The sequence below is a fragment of the Tursiops truncatus genome, chromosome 7, assembly GCF_011762595.2.
Source record: "Tursiops truncatus isolate mTurTru1 chromosome 7, mTurTru1.mat.Y, whole genome shotgun sequence".
Lineage (NCBI taxonomy): Eukaryota > Metazoa > Chordata > Mammalia > Artiodactyla > Delphinidae > Tursiops > Tursiops truncatus.
In genome coordinates, this window is record NC_047040.1 from 64,670,961 (window position 1) to 64,691,059 (window position 20,099).

The following is a 20,099-nucleotide window of genomic DNA, read 5'->3' on the forward strand; positions in this document are numbered from 1 at the left end:
CTACTTCAGCATTATGTGCTATTACTAAATACTACTGTAATTGCTACACTAGTTTGGTATGTCAGTGTCAATGCATCAATTTTACTGCCTCCTGTTTTCTGCAGTTTACATGACGTCTGTCTTAAAATATTCCAAGATTTTGTTTCCATCATTTACTGTGTTTCATATTATGCAACTAGTAGAGTTGGATTTTAAATCTGACTTTCATTCTTCCCGATTGCTGGTGTCTATAGAGTGAAGGGTTAGATAAAAGGATGGATCATCATAATGCTCGGGAAGAAATCAAATTACACAAATAAAATGTAAAAAAGAATTCCGGCCAGAATACCATATGCAAACTCACATAAAATAGTTCATGAAATTGGTACTTAAAAATTAAATTCAAATATAGATCGGGCTGCAAGAAGAAAAATGCAGTTTTGTTCACAGGTGGATTAACCAAAGTCAGGAATGGGGATAGTACTCACTCCCTCCTTTATATTAGATATGCTATAATCTTAGGTAAGTTACTAAATCACACTTAAACTCTTTTTTTACATATCATTCATCCATGAAAAGAAACAGAGATGATATACGTGGTCTAATTTTGGAATCTAAAGGAGAAAATGTGGCATGATCACAAAATGTTATAATATTTGCATAGCTCACGCCAATCTGATATCAGCTCATAGATTAGTCAAGTATATTACAAAAGTCTCTCATGGATGTACACTTCTAAGGAGATTTCTCCAGCACAGGAAAGAGTTCACACTCTGCCTACCCAACTTGCCACTGTTATTATCGTTACAGGAAAAGACATTGTACATTTCCACTGATAAAAATGCAAACTCATGCTAGCATAATGAGTAAGGAAAGAAAAGGACAGACTTTTTATGGTGACTCACTATTATTGTGACTCTTAGAAGTATACCCAGTAGAAAAAAGTGTGATGAAAGACTGGCAGAAAAGTAGATGATTACTGCCTCACTAGAATGGAAAAAACAGCTCATGCTCAATACCAGTAATTCAGCAATTTTACCCATCACTAACCTCATTCTTAATAAAACTAGGAAGGGTTATGATGTATTAATGTTATATGCATCGTTGTCAAACTGACAGAAACAATACCAAAAATGTGCTATTTATGTTAGCAAAGATGTCAGTTGATTCAAGGTTTGAAAGAATAATCAGTTCTTTCTTTTAAGTGATGAGCATAAAAATTTGTGGTTGATATATTGTGTTTGTCTAGATTTTGATATGTTTGAATTCAAACATGTTTTCTTTTTGCCCTGAATTTTCTCTTTACGTTTTAAAAATTTACTTTAAAACTTTACAGTATAAAATTTGACGTCCCTAGCATTGGAGCATTGGTTACGGCTTTTCCTCATTCACTATACACTTCCGAGTCTTGGCTCAAAATTATTTTCTATTTGAAACCTTTCCTGACTTTTCTATACAGAGTTCCCTATTACTGCTTCTTTTATTGTATTCCTGTATGGTCAGTACACACCTCTATTATCTACCTATCCATTTCACATTCATTATTTGATAATACGACCCTTTCCTTTAACTGAATTCATGCATCCTCAAATCCCAATGTTTAGCTTCCTGGTAGAGAGTAGATGCCCCCCAGAATATCAAGGAGTGAATAGTAATACTATGAGCAAATAGTCAATAGTAATATCATGAGCAAATAGCCACTTTTTTCTCAGGAGTGTGAAAATTTTATGATTTTATAAAAATCTAATTTAAAAATTAAAATTCTATTTTTTCCCCACATAATCCTATGATTTTATTTTTTTGTATTTTGGCTGACAATCTTTGACACTGAACATTTTATGATTGGTAGGTGGAGTTACTGAAGCTGATGCATATAACAATAACATGTCCATCACTGACAAAGTATATGAAGAAGAGTTCTCTTGATAACATTGCAAGTGATCAGAACATTTATGGAAGAATATGGGCAGTGCTGTGATGCTGTGAAGAGCAGCTGACATCATTAGAGGGAGGAGAAGCCTGTACAAAGAAACCAAAAAATACACAAAGGTAACAAACACATACAAAAAGGTAAAGAACATTGAAAAATAGGAAAATTTATTTTCAGGTGGCCTTTTTATAAAAAGATCTTCATGGTGCTAAAAAAAACTAAACTAGTCTGTATGTTCTTTTTTTAGTGAATTGTTATTATTCACTGAGTTTGTGAATCTGATGTATTGCCAAGAAATAGCAGTAGACATGTGTTGAGCAGAATTACTATGACATCAAAAAATTAAGTTGAGGTATTTATGATGACAGGAAAAGACAATACTTTATCCTTATTTTTAATATCAAGGGAAAAGAAGAATCAAGGCAAATGTAAGTCGTGATTCTTCATATAACTCAATATATTTGGAAGTGAAGACTACAATTTTACTTGGTTCAGTAGTAATGCTCCCTGAAGCTATGAGTGTGTCCTAGTTAGACTGTTGGACCTAAGAGACTGATGATGCAAAACGTTCAGAAAAAAAATTAAGATAGTAACTTTTTCCTTTGAAATCACTGCATCCCTAAATGTGAGTGATCGTATATAGCTTAACTTATACCTTTATTTATTCAGCCAATAGCTACTGAGCACCAACTATCTCTATAGCATTTTGCTAGGCGTTGTCAGTACTGTTTTAGTAAAAGTTTTATCTACCAACCTATCTACATATCAATCATCTGTCTATTCATCTATCTCTATATCTGTGCAATATATAAAAATACGTACAGGATTTCCCTGGTGGTCCAGCGGTTAAGACTCTGCGCTCCCAGTGCCTGGGTTAGATCCCTGGAACTAGATCCCGCATGCTGCAACTAAGAGCCTGCATTCCACAGCTGAAAAGATCCTACACGCCACAGCAAAGACCCGGTGCAGCTAAATTAATTAATTAATTAATTAAAAAAACTGTACATACATATCTAACGGAATAAAAATGGCTCACTTAGCTTGAAATTCTCTTGAGACAAGATCTGTAATATATACACATGCATGAATTATGCAGGTTTGTTGTATAAATCTCTGAGAGAAGCACTATCATTCAATTATTTTCAGCTCTTTCTGGGCTCAAAACAATTATGCTTTGGTCATATTTAGCTATAAAGAGCAAAACTTATAATTTTTTAATAAAAATAATTAATTTGAAAGTAGGAATATTTGACTTCAAAGAGGGAGGTTTATGAATAAGTAATGCCAGCTTTCACTACTAAAACTTTGTCCTCTACTTTCCCCAAAGTGTTATTTATAGAGCCATATCCCAGCGTCCAAAAATGCTGAAGATTCATTAAGAGAACATGTAAAAGATGTACTCTCAACTGGGCCATCAAACATATTAGTAATATAAACAACAATACTTATGTGATAAACTAAAAAGAACAGGATACATAAAAACATTCAATTTTCAGTAAAGGACACCTTCTAGAAGTTTTATGTAGATGTATGTTTTTTATACACACACATACACGCACACACACACACATACACGTATACAGGATTTCAATCTAACATAGACGTAAGGCATCTTAAAACAAAAAAGGCACTTGGATATAAATAAACATAAAAGTACAATAAAAGAGGCTAAAACTTAGTCTCAAGGAGCAGTGAAATTACCAAAAAAAGCTTGCAAAAAGAATGAAAACATTTTAAAGAAAAAGAAAACCAGGGGTAACATATATCTTACATTAATTAATGCAAACCAAAAGAGAGAAAGAGAAGAATTCTACCTTTTTATTATTACCCCTCTTCACCAATATCCAATTGATTTATAAGCTCTTCCAATTCTATCTTTAATTATCTTTTGAGTCAATGCCCTCTTTACCCTAGAACTTCTGACCCGTTTAAGTCCTCATGTATTTAATCTGCTATTTCAGTAGTCTCCTAACTTATCTTCTTCAGTCTAACCTCGACACCATTTATATCCATCCTATACGACTAGAAAAAATGTTTCTTAAATGCATATCTATTCATCTTACTCCCCTGTTTGTTTCTTCAATGGTTTTTTATTGCCTTAGAATAAAGTAAAAAATCTTTATTATAGCATATAAGTTTTTCTCTTATCCAGTCTTTGGCTACATCTCCAGCTTCATGACTCAATTGTGCCTCATTATCTTCACAAATATACTATTTTACCTTTTGCATAAGTTGTTCCTTTCACTTAGAATGTAATTCTGTATTTATAAAAAATGATTTTAAGTCTCAGCTGAAGCATCCTCCACCCTCAGATTCCCCTCCTTGACCATCCTTCATCCAGAGTAAAGTTTATCACAACCTCCTTGTGTCCCAACGAACCTCATTTATATTTTCCATGATAGAATCTACCATATTGCACTTGTAATTATTTGTTATATGTGTTTCTCTCTGATAGAGTGAGCGTCTTGAGGGCAAAATAATATCATACTCATCATTGAATCTTTTGTGCTTGACATATGGTGAGTGGTTAATGACTATTAGCTGAATAAAAAAAAAAATAAGGCACAGATTCTGGAGTCAGCCTTCCTGAGTTAGGATCACATTTGCTCACTTTCTTGGGCAAGTTACTTAGATCTTTCATGAGTTCATTTCTTGTCAAAAAAAAGTAGGGGGCGGGCAGCTAAAAATAATGCCTATCTCAGAAGGTTATTGTGAGGAGAAAGTCAGTTAACATATGTGAAAACCTGGCTCATAAGTGCTACATTAGTATTTGCTATCTTTGCTTAACATATTCATTGCACACTTACTCTGCATCAGCTATTTTCCTAGTAACTTGGGATACATAGTAAACAAGGCAAAAAAAAAAAAAGATTGAAGGAATGTAGATCGTCTGTGGTTATGTCAATACATTTTGCCATGAATTTTTTCATTGTAGAGTTAAGCCCAGAAACGAAAGAAAAAACAAATTTCAATATGTACATTTTTTTCAACCAGAGAAGTAGTGGATTTGGGGGATTTTTCAAAGAGAAGCGAAAAGGTGCCTATGCATATTATAACTCTTCTAAGTCATTCTGGCCCCTAGGACATGGACATTTCTATAGAGGCATGGCCAGAGAGTGGCTTTCTGATCACCTATCCAGTTCTTCTTTGGTTCATTGTTCATGAACTGGTACCCAGTGGAGAGTCAGTTCACAGTGATTTAATCTACTATTATACAATTCTTCTCACACTTAACTCTTTCCTAAAAGGTCCTGTTGTGTGCCTCTCATCTAGACGATAAAATAAGAATGTTAAGATTTGTAATTTATATATAGTTTTATCAGTCACAGCTCCCAGTGTCAAGCATCAGAGTCTAACTGATTTAAATAGGACAGGTACTTTGTTAAAGAGACATTTCATAGCAGAAGTGTATTCCACAGAGTCTCCAGGAATAAGACTCCAGAAATATACTTATTCTCACAGAATAAGACTTGGAGGTTTTGTAGCCAGGAACACTGCCGAAAAATGCTGCAGAACCTTCTGGAGAAGGCACCCTTGCTGCTGACATTGGACACACTCATTGCCAAAGCCATTGATATTATATAACAGATATTGCTTCTAGAATGGTTCTTTCTTGAAAATTGATGTAGCTAATCTCCGCCACCAGCCATCGCCAAAACTGATTCTTCATAGTCCCTGCTTCTCATGCCATTTCATTACTTCTTAATGCAAAGACTGAGTTGGAGGTGTCTGATTGGTGCAGTCTAGTTCACAAGCTTGGGTCCTAGATACCAGCAGGGCCAGGAGAGTGAGTGTATGATATTTGCAGCTTCTTCTAGTGGAGGCTGGTTTTGCCTAATGGGGTGGTGGAGTCCCCAAGTACAGGAGGTTCAGATGTCCAAAAGAATGAAAAGTGCACATTACCTTTCCTAAGAAAGTATTATTTGCCAACACAGAGGTCTTATTAACCAAACAGAAACCAGTTAAAAACACAAGAAAAGGAATGCCACTCATTTTTGACAACAGATAACATAGTAGAAAACTATGTTTTCTAGAAATGTCCTATGATGAAATTGATTTGGGCTTATTTCTTGGCAATATATGCTCCAGGTGACATTACAACTTCCTTTAGGAAGACTGAGACAGTACAGTTTGCCTGCTAATAGGGTCATGAAGAGTTCCTGTTATACAAACCTGCCTCCTTCATTCACTGTCCCTCTGAGCCTTTATGGTCATCAGTCTTGGTCACTGGGAGGAATACATTTTAAATCCTTATATAAAATCCAAGAGGAAGGAAAAAGCACCAGAAAACAGATTTGGCTCTGATGTAAGCATTCCAAGATAATCCATGCAAACAAAGCATTTCAGGATAATTATTAATTATGACTACAAATTAATTACTCTGATCATTTGGGTTTTCTTCATAATGAGGAAAAATCAGGAAAAATAAAAGGGTAATTAGTTGCAATCACTGATGAATGTATCTACTAGTAAAACGGGGAATGGAAAGAGATTGAAGTAGAGACAGGAATGTTGGGTTATGGGCTGGAGTTTGTCATCAATTCAAGTGAGAAATCAGGTAAGTAAATCACAGCTAATTTCAGTCTCACTTAGAATCCTCATTTGTAATCTGCTGGGGTAGAGAGTAGGGAAGCATTGAAGGAGATAGAAGGAGCTACCACTGATTGAGTGCTGTTATGTATCAGGAAATATACAATGCCCTTCACACTTTATAACATCTAATTTCTTAAGAATTTTACCATTTTTAAATTCTACATGTTGATTACCCATGGACTTAACCAGTAAAAGGAGTTGAAGGGAAAATGCTGTGCAAGATTTGAAAATTCCAAACATATACCATGAATATAGAGATGAACAAGAATTCAGTCAACCAGTTGTTTTGAGTCAATGCTTTTAACACCTTAAAGCAATAAGTGATGTGCTCAACATGCACTTGTGATGTACCTAAAGTGCATTTAAAGTAGGGACAAGAAAGGAGAGTTATTCTCAACTAGCCAAGTATGCTGAAGAACTGCACTGAAATGCCTTCAAAGAATCTAAAAATTAATAATCATGTGCTGTAATTTTTATTGTATATTAATTTTTTTGAAAAAAATCACTGAGTCTTTTATCCTAATATGCTTTTCACCAGTATATCAGGTAACCACACAATTTGCTTTATTTCTTTTAGGGTTGTTGATTCAGTGAACCATCTTTTTTATCAGTGTAATATCGGTCATCAAGTGCAAAGGTTTCAAGAAATACAAAAATCAATGTCAGAGGTTAGAAGGGTCTCAAAATGGAAACAAGGTTCTTACAAAACAGGATAAAGAACGATTTGCTTTAAGTAGATGCTTAAATAGTTTCATTTTGCCTAAAAATATACATCTCCAGCTTATAAAAATTGAGCCATTTAACTCCTATAGATTTGTAGAAACAAATCAGATGAAATGAAATTTAAGGACATACCCTTTGATCTGTACTGGATTTTCTCCCAGTTACACTTATCAGTTCCAGGGCGCCCACCCACTTGCTGAAGACTCATGACTGAAGATCAAGTTGGTTCTATAAGGATGCATCAGAGCGGATGAGATTCAAACAGGCTTTGCTAAGGAGTGATAGTCTTTAAAGCTTATTCCAAGTATAGTGGTCTATGAAACAGTCAAAGATAAATACTTGATCACGTATCTCAAAATTATAAGAAGAGAAATAATACTGAGCATAGGTGCCAAACACAGAGCCTATGATCATTATATTTAAGTAATTTAACCTGTATTTTGTGTGACATGATATTGTCTGTCTCACCACTATTTTTACAGGAGGAAATCAACATATTTCCATCTGATTCTGATACAGAAAAAGAAGCTCTGTATGTAAGTATCTATAATTCTCTCATCAGTATTTTTTTTCACACTCCCTCCTCCCCACAAATTATTGCTTTTCTTTCTCTATTTTTGGTACCCAGACTTGATGGTACACTTTCTCATTATCATAATCCCCTCTGTAGTAACGAAAGGCCTGGAAAAAATAAAGACAGGGAAGAAAAGGAACTGAGGAAAAAAAGGAAAACTTTTTTTTGATCCTCTAAAAGAAAAACAAAACACAGAAAATATGATTGGGGGGAATTTGTTGATATTTTTAGAATAATGATACAAAATGCTTCTGATAAAAGGCTCACAAACTGAACCCCAGCCTAAAGTACTGACTTCATCGAAGCACCCTAAACCTCCCCAAACAGTATCCCCATACACTGTGCAATATGATGAATTGCAGGATCCAAGGGAGGAATTTCAAATGCCATAGCAGGATGATGTCTCTAGAAGACCCTGGTATTTACCCAAGGATAAGGAAGATGAATTGAGCACTTGGCTCCCCCTATTGGGGTCCATGTAGTGGCTGGTATATGATGTGCCCTGTCCTCCTGATGGGGTTAGAAATGAAGTAGTCTCCTAAAAAGCTGTTTCTTGGACCATGCTGGGTAGATCACTCAGGATAGATAGGGATAAAGAACAAGGACAAGAAAAGGCTGTTAGAAGGAGATGTAATCTTACTCTGGCTTCTGTGATGTTGAGATTTGCAAAGAAGCTGGAAAAAATGAAGAATTTCTTAAACATATCTCTGTAAGGGCATGGTGCTAAGGACAGAATCTCTTAATGCCTCTTCCTTTTCTCGGGCCTTGTGTTCTTCCAGTTTTTTTTAGCATGATAATTCATCTGTAATTATGCAAACTAATAAATAAACGAACATCCAAAAGAATAGACAAGCTTGACTCGATCCAGTCATTTTCAGAGATCCATGAAGACAGGTTTATTCTGAGAAATATGAGACCCAGAAGCAGCAGAAAGAGCTAATAATATCCTCTTATGTCAAGTGCTTACAGAAAACACCCGTTTTATAAAAGTAATCATGTGGAAAAAACATTTTGCAGATTTTACTAAGTTCTGCAAACAAAATGACTGAGTAATCTTAAGGGTTTCTTTTGTTGTTATAATTTTCCTTGCTCCTCACAAACTAGCAAAATCTCAGAACTTAAAATTCTATGTCTTGCCATTCTATTATAAAATTTAAAAAGAAAGTAAATTTAATTAGTATATTATAAGATATTGTCTATATACTTGAGAATTCTATTAAGCGTAATTATACAAAGAGCACAGTTACAATTCTAAACTAATAGGAGACCAGATTGAAGAAGGGGCTATACAAATGTATTTTTTTTCTATTCCAACTTTCCCTAAATATCCACTCCCTCCCATAAAAGAAGACATAAAATTTGATTATGTCAAAACATCTGTGCTTTATATCTTTATCAACAACAAAAACTTTTTCAGATCACCTGCTGAACCTCTAAGAACATGAAACTCTGTGCTCTCACTTTGTGTCTTTGAGGAAAGGGTCTAGGTGACACTCTCTCAGTAACCATAGGCCCTGTGATAAGAACAATACCACTCCTTTTCTCCTAAAGCAATCCCAATTCCTTTCACTTTAAAGGAGTGAAGGGTATATCTGTAAGTATACTTTTCTTCTGTAAATGAAACTGAAAATGGATTCTATAAGAACAAATAGGTTTCAGAAACAGAAAACTCACCATTAAAAGTACCATTAAGAGAAAGAGAAACTTTGATAGTAATACTGCAATAATTGGGTAAATGTTACTACTACAACTTTTATTTTGGAGAATAAGATGAATCATAGAAAAGCAACCAATTCAAGGTTTTTTGAAAGCATTGAATCTTGCAACTCAGTTTTACTTATGAGTATTTGTACCATTCACTGAGGCCCTGACTGCCTGAGAAACTGTACTGGGGGCCCCCCTTCCTCGGGTAATGTTTCTAAACCCCTCCAAGCCACCAGGCAGATTAGTTTGTTTGCTCATTTTCAGCACAGTAAAGGAACCCAGGCAGAATGCACACATTGGATGGACTACACTGTTTCATCAAGAAGATAGAGTTTCCACACAAGACCCAGGCAAATGCTTTGCGGGTATCTTCACAGTGCGGGGTTGGAATGTGTTTCCCTTTATAATGATGCACTGGAATGGCCTGCAGTGCTGTCCCAGGGGAGGGAGGTGTGAATCCCTCTGTGCACTAGCATCTACCAACAGATTCTGCAAAAGAAGCTGAAGTTGGAAGTTGCAAAGGAACCATGACTGAGACTTTATGGTCACACCTCAGTAGACAGTTAGCAATTACCATCAACTTCATTTGGGGACAGCAGAAGTTGAGAGTTATAGTGTGTGGCTCTAAAGTAATGTGATTAATGCCAGTAGATCACATAAGATAGTCTTATAGTGCTTTATAGGCACACCTTGTATCCCAGGGGGAGTCCACATATTAGTTTAGCTGTGAAAGGAGCCAAATGTCTATGACCATGTTACTATATGATTTAATAAGGTTTATCACTTTATAATCATCTTATGTCTTTCAGAAATTAATATTATTTTTATAGAAATATCAAAGGTACAAACTCAAGAGACATTAGGTAACCAGATTGTATAATCCTATGAAATTAAAGTTTTTTAATGAAAGATGGCAATATTAATGAGTTAAATCTCAGTTTTAATTAATTATTGGCATATCAGTGTAGCTTAAGCTAATAAATTCATTATTTTTAGTTTATTTTTATTCTAATTGGTTTATTTTAAATGCTTTGACATGTATTTCTTTAGTTCACTTATATCACTCCATTATCTAGCTTTTAAAAAATATTTGAATCTATCTTTGTATATATGCAAAAAAAATCCTCACAATTTTAATACAGTCTGCCATTAACATGGGAGTTAACTGGGCTTGGAGGTACCAGTAAATTGGTCGTTTGGCTGACTGGCATTTATTATATTCACCATGATTCTTTTAAGCCCTTGATTTCTCTGTTCTCAGCAGCCCCTGTTCTATTCTTTGCAGTAGGCATCTCAAGAGAAATCTCAATAGAAATAGAAGGGCCTTGGTATCAGAGTGAAGAATGAGGTGGGCAGTGGAGAAGCCTCAGATGAGAAACTAAGAGGGGAGTGGTCATCTCTGGGATAACAAATCCTGGCTCAACCCTGGACTGCCATGCTCATTGCTGCACATTAGAATCCCCTGGAGGGCTATAAAATTCCCTGATCCCTGACCCCATGCCAGGACAATTAAACCAGAATTACCTGGGCTGCCCTAGGAGTTCCAGTGCATGACCAGAGTTGAGGACCACCTTACTGAGAGCCTAGGAGACTTAGATGACAAGAGCTCCCACTGAGATTTCATGTCAATTCTAAATCCTTATCCAGTCAGAGAAAAGGTAGGAGGAGACATGTCAGGAGCTCTGAAGAGGTCTTGCTTCGGGTCCAGAGTGATGTAGAAACCAGCAGACAGAGGACTTATTGAAACCCACTCCTACTACATTCCTGTACCCCAACCCAGGGAGGCCTGGGGTAGAAGCACGTAATCGGTGCTCCATAAGTACTGGAAGCCCCATTTCTAGACAAACCAGCACATATGGGCTTTTTGGAAGCAGGAGAAGAATTAGTGGTTTGTTGGGGCTGGTAGAAAAAGCCTTTCATCCTGAGAAATACACATTTTCACAGAGTTTAGTTTGTGTTTTTGCTTTCCTCATAGTTGGGAAAAGCAGTACTAAATGCAGTTAATTGGCTTCGCATCTTGAGCAAGGACATTTTTTTTTTACCAGATATAATTCTTTTCCATTCATCTTCTGTCGGAAAAAATGTGGGATTCCACCAAGACCTACAAAGCTATAGGAAGGTGGACACGGGTAGGAAGGGAGGAGACAGATGGAGACTGGGTAGCAGGAGGTCACCAGTTGCAAAGCATGTACAGGGATGTTAATTATAAACTAATCTTTAATTACCTAATGAGCTTCTGGGAAACGATTCTGTCTCCCCAGGCTAAAAAACTGAAAACACAGTTAAGGTGTGAGGCACAGAACAATGCCATCCTTCTTTGTCCTCTTACCTATACGTAAAATGTTTATGAACCGCATTCTACTTTGAGAATAATTACCACTGGATTATGCTTTAGTGGCAATACTACTAATGATAATAGCTGGTGTTTACTGAACATTTAATATCTGCTAGGCATTCTAGTAAGAATTTTACATGAACGGTCTCATTTTAGTCTTAACACACCTGTTACTTCATCCTCATTTCACAGAATAGGTTACGTGGTTAACTCAGGGAATTCTAACCTGGGCTGTATGACTCTGGAGCCAACAGGCCTAACCATGAGTGTAAACTTCCTCATTTTGAGTGGGGTTACTTTAGTTATAATAGTCATTTTAAAACCGTGCGGACAACTAAAAAACTTTTCAAGACACACTTTTGGTCACAACCTTGTGTGCTGATAGAGATCTAGGTTAGATTGGGGTTGTTAATAGCAATCTAGGCCCTTGAAAAATCGTGCATGGGGCAGAAAACTAAAGGTAGGTTTAAAACATTTACGTGAGAAATGCTTTGCAATGTGGACATTTAGCTGATAAAAATATGTTTAGTTTGCTAGAAAATAATTACGGGTCACCTTTAAAGAGTCTAAAACACACAGATGTCAGATTATATCTGTCACAACCTGTCAAAAATATTTTCTATCAGCCTAAAATTGTCCAGAGGTTGTTCCAAATCTACATAATCCTACAGAGTGCTAATGTTTACATGAGGATTTTTGCAACAGCAGATGTATGTGGAAAGATACATACTGTCTTGCAGCTCCCTACTGGTCCCCATCAGACTTGGCGGCAGGGAGTGAAGGTCAGGAATACTTTAGACTCTTGACATAGATGCAGTGCAGCCATTTTCACATGAAAGCAATTACCTAAGCACTGTATTGCACTGATTACTTACCAGACTTTTGGAGCCCCATCTGCTCTTCCCTACTTAAGCCACTTAAAATGAAGACAAAACAAAACAAACAAAAAAAAAACTCCAGAAAAGAAGATGCTTGTAGGACTTCACAATTAATACGCAAGGAGCTACTCAGTACTTGTAAATAAAAGAGAAAGAAAGCGAAGAGGAAATAAGCATGAGAGAATGAAAATCAAACCCTGAATGTGAGACTATGGCACAAAGAAGGAACGTCTTAAGACTGCTAATGGGTCCAAGGTTTGTTTTTTGGAGGAATGGAAATGTTCTAAAATTAGATTGTGGTGACACTGTACAACTTTGTGAATATATTAAACAGACATTGAATTGTACACTTAAAATGGGTGAGTTCTATGGTATGCAAATTATCTCAATAAAGCTGTTAAAAAAGAAGAAAGAGAGGAAGGAAATCTTTAAAAAAAACAACAACCCAGAAACCATGGAAAGGGTGAGTGAAAATCAACTCTGAAAAGAGACAATGGCCATTTCATACCAACAACATCTGCTCCAGCATACTTCAAGACACACTTTTAAGGATGAGGGGATGGGTTATTTTTTATTTTTTTTCCCAAATGGAGCCTGCTGTACTGAGTGGATTAAAAATATCTCTCTTAAATGGTCCTTTCCATTCTAGCATTAAGAACCTACTGATTTTCACTGGCATAGAATTCTGAGAAATCAATCCTAAGACAAAGTCAGAAACAATGCTAATGTGATATTTCTAACCTAAATATCAACAGGACACATGCCGAATGGCTCATAATCCCTTAAGGAGGGTTGGATTTCATTCATATCTACAGGAATCAGTAACGGCTGTTTTGAAAAACAGAATCTAAATGGGTGATATTAAAAATGGGTAGTAGTAACTACCAGAGCCACCGAGTAAAGTTTTCTCCAACACATTCTTCTAAGAAGCTGAACCCTCACCCCAAACATCCTTCACCCAGGGGCCCTGACTGTTGAGAGTAGCTCCTTTTTCTAATTTACATAAGGATACTCCACAGGCTAGCAGTGATGCTGGTAACTGTTAAACAGGCAGAACCACAAAGCTTAAGTTTAGAACACATAAATAGGACATCATTCCAAGTTTAAAATGTCTGGCATAAACGAATGTTCCTATATCTTGTACCTCCTTTTTTCCCCCCTATTTCAGAACCTCTTTTTCAATAGGTATGAAATAATCAATAAAAAAACAGAGGGACCTTTAACCTCAGAGATAGCTTAATTTTCAAAACTTGTTTAGTCCCATTGCTGATCTCCCAGACAAACTGTTTCCAAATAGCTAATTACCCTGAAATAGCTCACTTCAATACATTAGGAAGGAAAGAGGCAGACTGGACTGAATTATTACACCTTATGAAATTATTACTAATTGTGATATTAAATATTGTCAGAAATCCAAAACAAATGTTCTTTCTTTTAACTCTAATTAAACTTTATTTCCAAGCTAATATTAATTTTTATATGTCAGCAAAATAAATATTTTTCTGACCAGTGGCAGACTTAGCAGAGAGCTAAATCTCAAGTACTTTCAATAAAGACTGAAAACACCCTCAGAGCCGACAATAACTTCGGTAAGACAGAGTTAACTGTCTGTCTACCAGTAAATGTTTTGTTCTCAATCCCTGCTGATAAAAGAAGTGATTTTTAGAATGCATTCAGATAGCTTTAAAAGTTTAAGTGAATATCTAAGACATGATTTTTCTATGTCTTCCTCTCTATAACCAAATCTGATATGTATCTCAAATTTCCATTAAGGAGTATAAGTTAGTCATTTGATTTTCTAAGATACAGATGACTTTTTTCTTTCATTTTCCTACAGACTTCTGCATACAGTTCAATAAATGGTATTTACTAGTTTATCCTTCCGTATATTCCCTTTATATTTTATTTATATTGCATTGTACTGCGACTTAGATTTAGTTATTCCTCATGGAATTATGGGGTATTATTAGTGTATCTAAACGTAGATAATGAAACTGAAGTTCAGAGAGGTCCCTACAGGCCCAGAGTCATGCAGATATTCAGATTTTTAGCACATGTTTTTTTATTACTCTCACACACTTTAGTATGTCATGGTCACAGAGAAGGAACTACAGCTTATAATAATAAACTATATTTGCAAGGAGCTTATAGTGGAGATATATATATATATTTGCTGGTTTGGTTGTTTTTGTTTTTACCCAGCATTCATTTATTCTTTGTTCATAAGGGTATGCTGAGATCTTCCAAGTAGCTAAACAGGTACAGAGGCCTCAACCAATCAGCATCCTCTAGCTACAGCAATTTAGTTCTAGGGGGAGCATGTGTATTCCACTTAGAACCAATTAGATCCTGTAAGGTTTCTTTCCCTGGGGCTTCTGGGAAAAGGATTCTCACTCTTTCTCTGCATCGTTTTTACTCCTTTCTGGGGAAAACCTGGGAGAGAATGGGGCCAGCTCAGAGGAAGTGAGGCTGAGAGGTAAAAAAGAAGAAATATGATCAAGGAGATACTCAGTTTTTTAAACAAACACTTGTGAAGTGCTTATGAAGGGCCAGGCACAGTCTTAAGCACTTTACAAAAACAGCTTAATTAATCCTCTTAACAAACCTATGAGGTGGGTACTATTATAATCTTGACTTTATAATTGAAGAAATTGAGATACAGAGAAGTTAAGAAACTTGCCTAATGTCATTCAGCTAATAAATGAAAGAGGGCTTCCCTGGTGGCACAGTGGTTAAGAATCTGCCTACCAATGCAGGGGACACGGGTTTGAGCCCTGGTCTGGGAAGATCCCTCATGCTGGGGAGCAGCTAAGCCCGTGCGCCACAACTGCTGAGCCTGTGCTCTAGAGCCCGCGAGCCACAAATACTGAGCTCTTGTGCCACAACTACTGAAGCCCGCGTGCCTAGAGCCCGTGCTCCGCAACAAGAGAATGAGAAGCCCGCACACTGCAATGAAGAGTAGCCCCTGCTTGCTGCAACTAGAGAAAGCCCGCCGCAGCAACGAAGACCCAATGCAACCAAAAATAAATACATAAAATAAATTAAATAAATAAATGAAGGAGCAGGGATTTGGACCCAGGTGATCATGCTCCATCCCAGTGCTCTTAGCTACTACGCTAGAGACATACTGTGAGTCTTTAATTACATCAATGGTAAGGTAATATATGCTTCACAATGGGTTCTCAAAGAAAAGAAGGAAAGAGGGAAGGAAGGAAGAAGGGAAGGGAAGGGAAGGGACATCCCTGATTTTTTGCATTTGACAATTCCCTTGGTATAAATATTCTCAACATGGCTGATTTCAAGCTATGAACACAATATTATCTGGTTTGCAAAATTCCTGAAAATTTAATAATCAAAGAGTTGGTACAAGCCAGTTGCTCTAGTACACCCCTGGAACTTACATCAAGCCTTCCTTCCACAAGACTGCACTTTTATGAATCTGTAATGTTCCTTTTGGTTTAAGACTCTTGTGGTTGAGTTTTTGGTCTTTTGCAATATAAGCATCCTAACTGATACCAAGTTTCACAGATGATGAAATGTTTTCATGGAAACTGCTCTTTGTCATCTTTGACTGCCACAATCACCTCATGAGATAGACAAAACACTCATCAGTTTCTCCATCATAACTCAACAGAAACTGAGACTTTGAGGGGCTTATGAATTTGGACTATGTAGTACTGGCTACATAATTTGCCACACCCAGTGCAAAATGAAAATGTACGGTCCATTATTCAAAAATCTTAAGAATTTCAAGATGACAGCAGAGCATGAAACTAAGTGCAAGGCCCCTCTAAGTATGGAGCCCTGTTTAACTGCCCACAATGAAGATGGCCCTGGGTCTATGGGACTCAGCTGATAAATGTCAGAGGTGGTGTGTGAACTCAGATCTACAAGTCCCATAGCCCTTACACTCTATCACAACGCTTTCCTGCAAAATAAAGGATATGGAAATACTTTACCTATCTTCTACGTAGGATTTATTTAAATTATTAATGATGACTATATAGCATGTGGTTGATCAGTTTCAAGTAAACACATATACTTGATTCACTTAGAATCCTATGTTGCAAGAGCTATACATTAGGTCACAAGTATATCCAATCTTAATTTATCTATATTACATTTCCTTTAGGCAAAATTAAAAGAAATCTTACCGTAAACTTATTGTGAGCAACTTACATTGCACATTTTTTTTCTTGTTTACTTTTCAGACAAAGCCAGAAAAAGAAAACAAATAATATTCCATATACCAGACTTTTAATCAATCTATCTGATATACTGCCCCTGACGCAACCTTACAAACCCAACTGCCTTAATAGCCACAACTCAGGCAACTCTAAATACCCTAGGGAGTTTTCTGAACAAACAAGCAAACAAACAAGACCAAGAAACAAAAACAACCCCCACGTTTATCTCTGACTACAACATTTCAGAAATACCCCAGTTACTTTCTTCCTCCTGGAAAACCTGGGCCTAAGTCCAGCTGTTTACAGTGCAATTACTATTTTCCAAAGTGCCAGGCTTACTCTAATGAGTTTTATTACTTAGATTTTCACATCCAAAAATCATCACCCATGACAATATTCGGTAATATATGACAATGGAGTAATGAAATGGGAAAGAATCTTTTATATAAGATAGCATTTAGAAGTTGTATTATGCAGTTTTATATAACACCTGGTTTCCACTACTCAATTTTTGGTGATTTTTAAAGAAAGCAGAAAACTCATCACAATATGCAGCTGAATAATGCTTCATATTTAATCTATGCAAACAAATAACAGATAGTTTATCATGAATTATAACCTAAAGGCAGAGGCTCAATGTAAATATTGTGCTCAACATTTCTATTTACCTGTTGACTAACCTAGGCTATTTAATTTTCATTTTTGTTTGAGACATTAGAAGCCAAGAGAAAAAATATTCCAGTATGATTCCCTAGAAACATGGCAAAATGCTCCAAGTAAATAAATCAATACATTGATATGAATTAACTGTGATTTTTCTAAAACATTTTAAAATTACAATTCTTGTTAATGAATAATGAAAATAAATATACCACCAAAGAGGGCAGGGATGTGTGTTTTATATTAGCACTGAAATGAAAGCATTTCAACCAGACACGATTTATCCTTTACCAATAGTAGTACTACCTGCTCAGATCTGTCCTGGTGCTGGTATTGGTACTGAGTAAAGGTATTACAGGAAGAAGCAATTTTGTCCTTCTCAAATTGTTTCTTCACTCTGGCCAAACCGCCAGGCACTGTGCACATTTCTGATTCTTCCAGCATCTAAGACAAGAAAAAGGAAATTTCAGCTTGACATCTTCTCAGGATGGGATTCTCAAGCTATTTTTTAAAAAAATGGTTGATAATTATTGAGTGGTATATTAAAAAGATATTAACATACACAATTATTTCAGGAGGATCTTATTACAGAAAACCTTAATAAAAATAATTTCTCCATGTTGTTTTTTCCTGTATCAGTCTTTTGATATAAAGTCAGAAGGATCTTTAAAATATTGAGTTAATTTTCCTTATCTCAGATAGATTTTTATGTCTGGAGATTAGGTCTGTTAGAATGGATTTCTCTCATAATACACAGACTAGCAGAAATTAGAATAATTGATTCAATTTTAATCCACAATAAAGTTGTCATTAAAATTCCAAATGTCTATATAGGTAATACATTAATAAGGATATTAAAAAACATTTGACTTATTCTAAAATGTATTTAAATCATTAAGGATGAACAAAATAGCTTTGAAGCTATTTTGGGGAGCATATTTTTATTAATATACATTAATATTAGTAAAAATAACAACTACTTAATACGTAGTGCTGAGTGATTTTCTGTGTATTTACATATATTTTGTCACTTGATGCTTCTCCATGTTCTGTGAGATACGGTCATTTATGGTGGGGATGTCTAAGTTTAGAAGGATTCAGGTCTATCATTGGCATTTTACAGATGAGAAAGCCTATTCCAGTAGGTGTCATTTAGAACAACCTGAAAAACTGAGGAGTCTTGTCAGATATTATGCCCCTGTGGGAAGTGCAGTAATTCGAAGGCTTTGGTTTTGATGATTCAGCACATTCTCCAGCCTAGTGGGCAGTCAAGCCCAGATGGGATGACAACTGTCAAGCAAACAGGCCCCAGGCCAGCCCACTTTCCTCTAAGATACATCCAGGTCCACCTGAAACTGGGAGGAGACTCAGTGACACTTCTTGCACAGGAGATCTCCTGAGGTCTGGCCTAGTCCTGACATAACCCTGGAAGCCTTGAGACCTGAGAGTAACGGAATGCCTGTGAGCTGAGGTTCCCATACCTTGGACTGTGGACTCTTGGGATCCTGAAATCTTCACCCAAATATGTAGTTCCTCAAACAAATACTAAAAATACAGCTACTAAATTGGGGTTTTCCATACTCCAAAATACTGGAGGTGAAATTAATATTCAGGATTATCCGAATTACTAGCAAATACTCAAGTGATTGCTTTATCAAGTTCATAACCTTTCCCTAGTTACAGGGACTGCCAAATATTTAATATGCACATTGACTCTATGGAAAGAAGGGATACATTCTATCAAATTCTGCAACAAACTTCACATGTAAATCCTGGTCAATTACTGTCACTTGATACATGTTAAAGTCATTAGAAATTATGGCATCTCTTTTGAAATTTAAGATAAAGAAAGGGAAGGGTGAATTAAGGCTACAATATTTCTTTTACCCCCTCTGCCATTTAATTTACATAAATGGCCTTCTTCAATTGATCATATGTAGATAATATATAAATATTAAATTACAGAAATTAAGGCAAATTTTGTTAAGAAGAAACTTACTTTTTCCAACTATAAACAGTGTCCAAATGATGTGCAAATTAATCTGGTAAGCCTCATTAATTATGCTAACGAGTGGATACTTTACTAGTGTGTGCGTTTACACAAAAATATCAGTTCCTATACTGATCAGGTTGCCTCTTATCTACTAAATGAATTAAAAAACAGATATATCCATTCATTTACTTTAGCACTGTGCTTTGGAATCAGATCATGTTACACAGGCAAAAATGCATACAGTTGATTATTTTTACTAGTAGTACAACCATGACCCCAGCCTTCCTGATGCTTCTCTCCAGCCTAAGGGAGAAAGTCCTTTGAGCTATAGTTTATTTAGTAGTGGCGATGAGGTCTTCTTGTTCAGCTCAGCTTGGAAAGTTTACATATGTAAGATGGCAGGACTTACTCAAGGAGAAGCCTATGGCCATGAGCTGGAGTGATGTTTCTTTGCTCAGACTGAGTTCACTTTGCCTTGTTTACCACCATGTGCTAACACCCCAACTAATCTATGTAATTGTAAATGACCACATAACTTAGATT

The 20,099-nt window shown here is 36.1% G+C and overlaps 1 protein-coding gene across 2 annotated transcripts in view; it reads right to left on the minus strand.

Moving 5' to 3' along the window:
- Positions 1-20,099, minus strand: part of XIRP2 (xin actin binding repeat containing 2) — a 290,913-nt gene that overhangs the window by 23,302 nt on the left and 247,512 nt on the right. For both annotated transcript variants that reach the window (XM_019922232.3, XM_019922231.3), the window contains exon 4: positions 17,870-18,007. In XM_019922232.3, the coding sequence (XP_019777791.2) occupies positions 17,870-18,007 (138 nt within the window). The remainder of the gene's footprint in view (positions 1-17,869; positions 18,008-20,099) is intronic.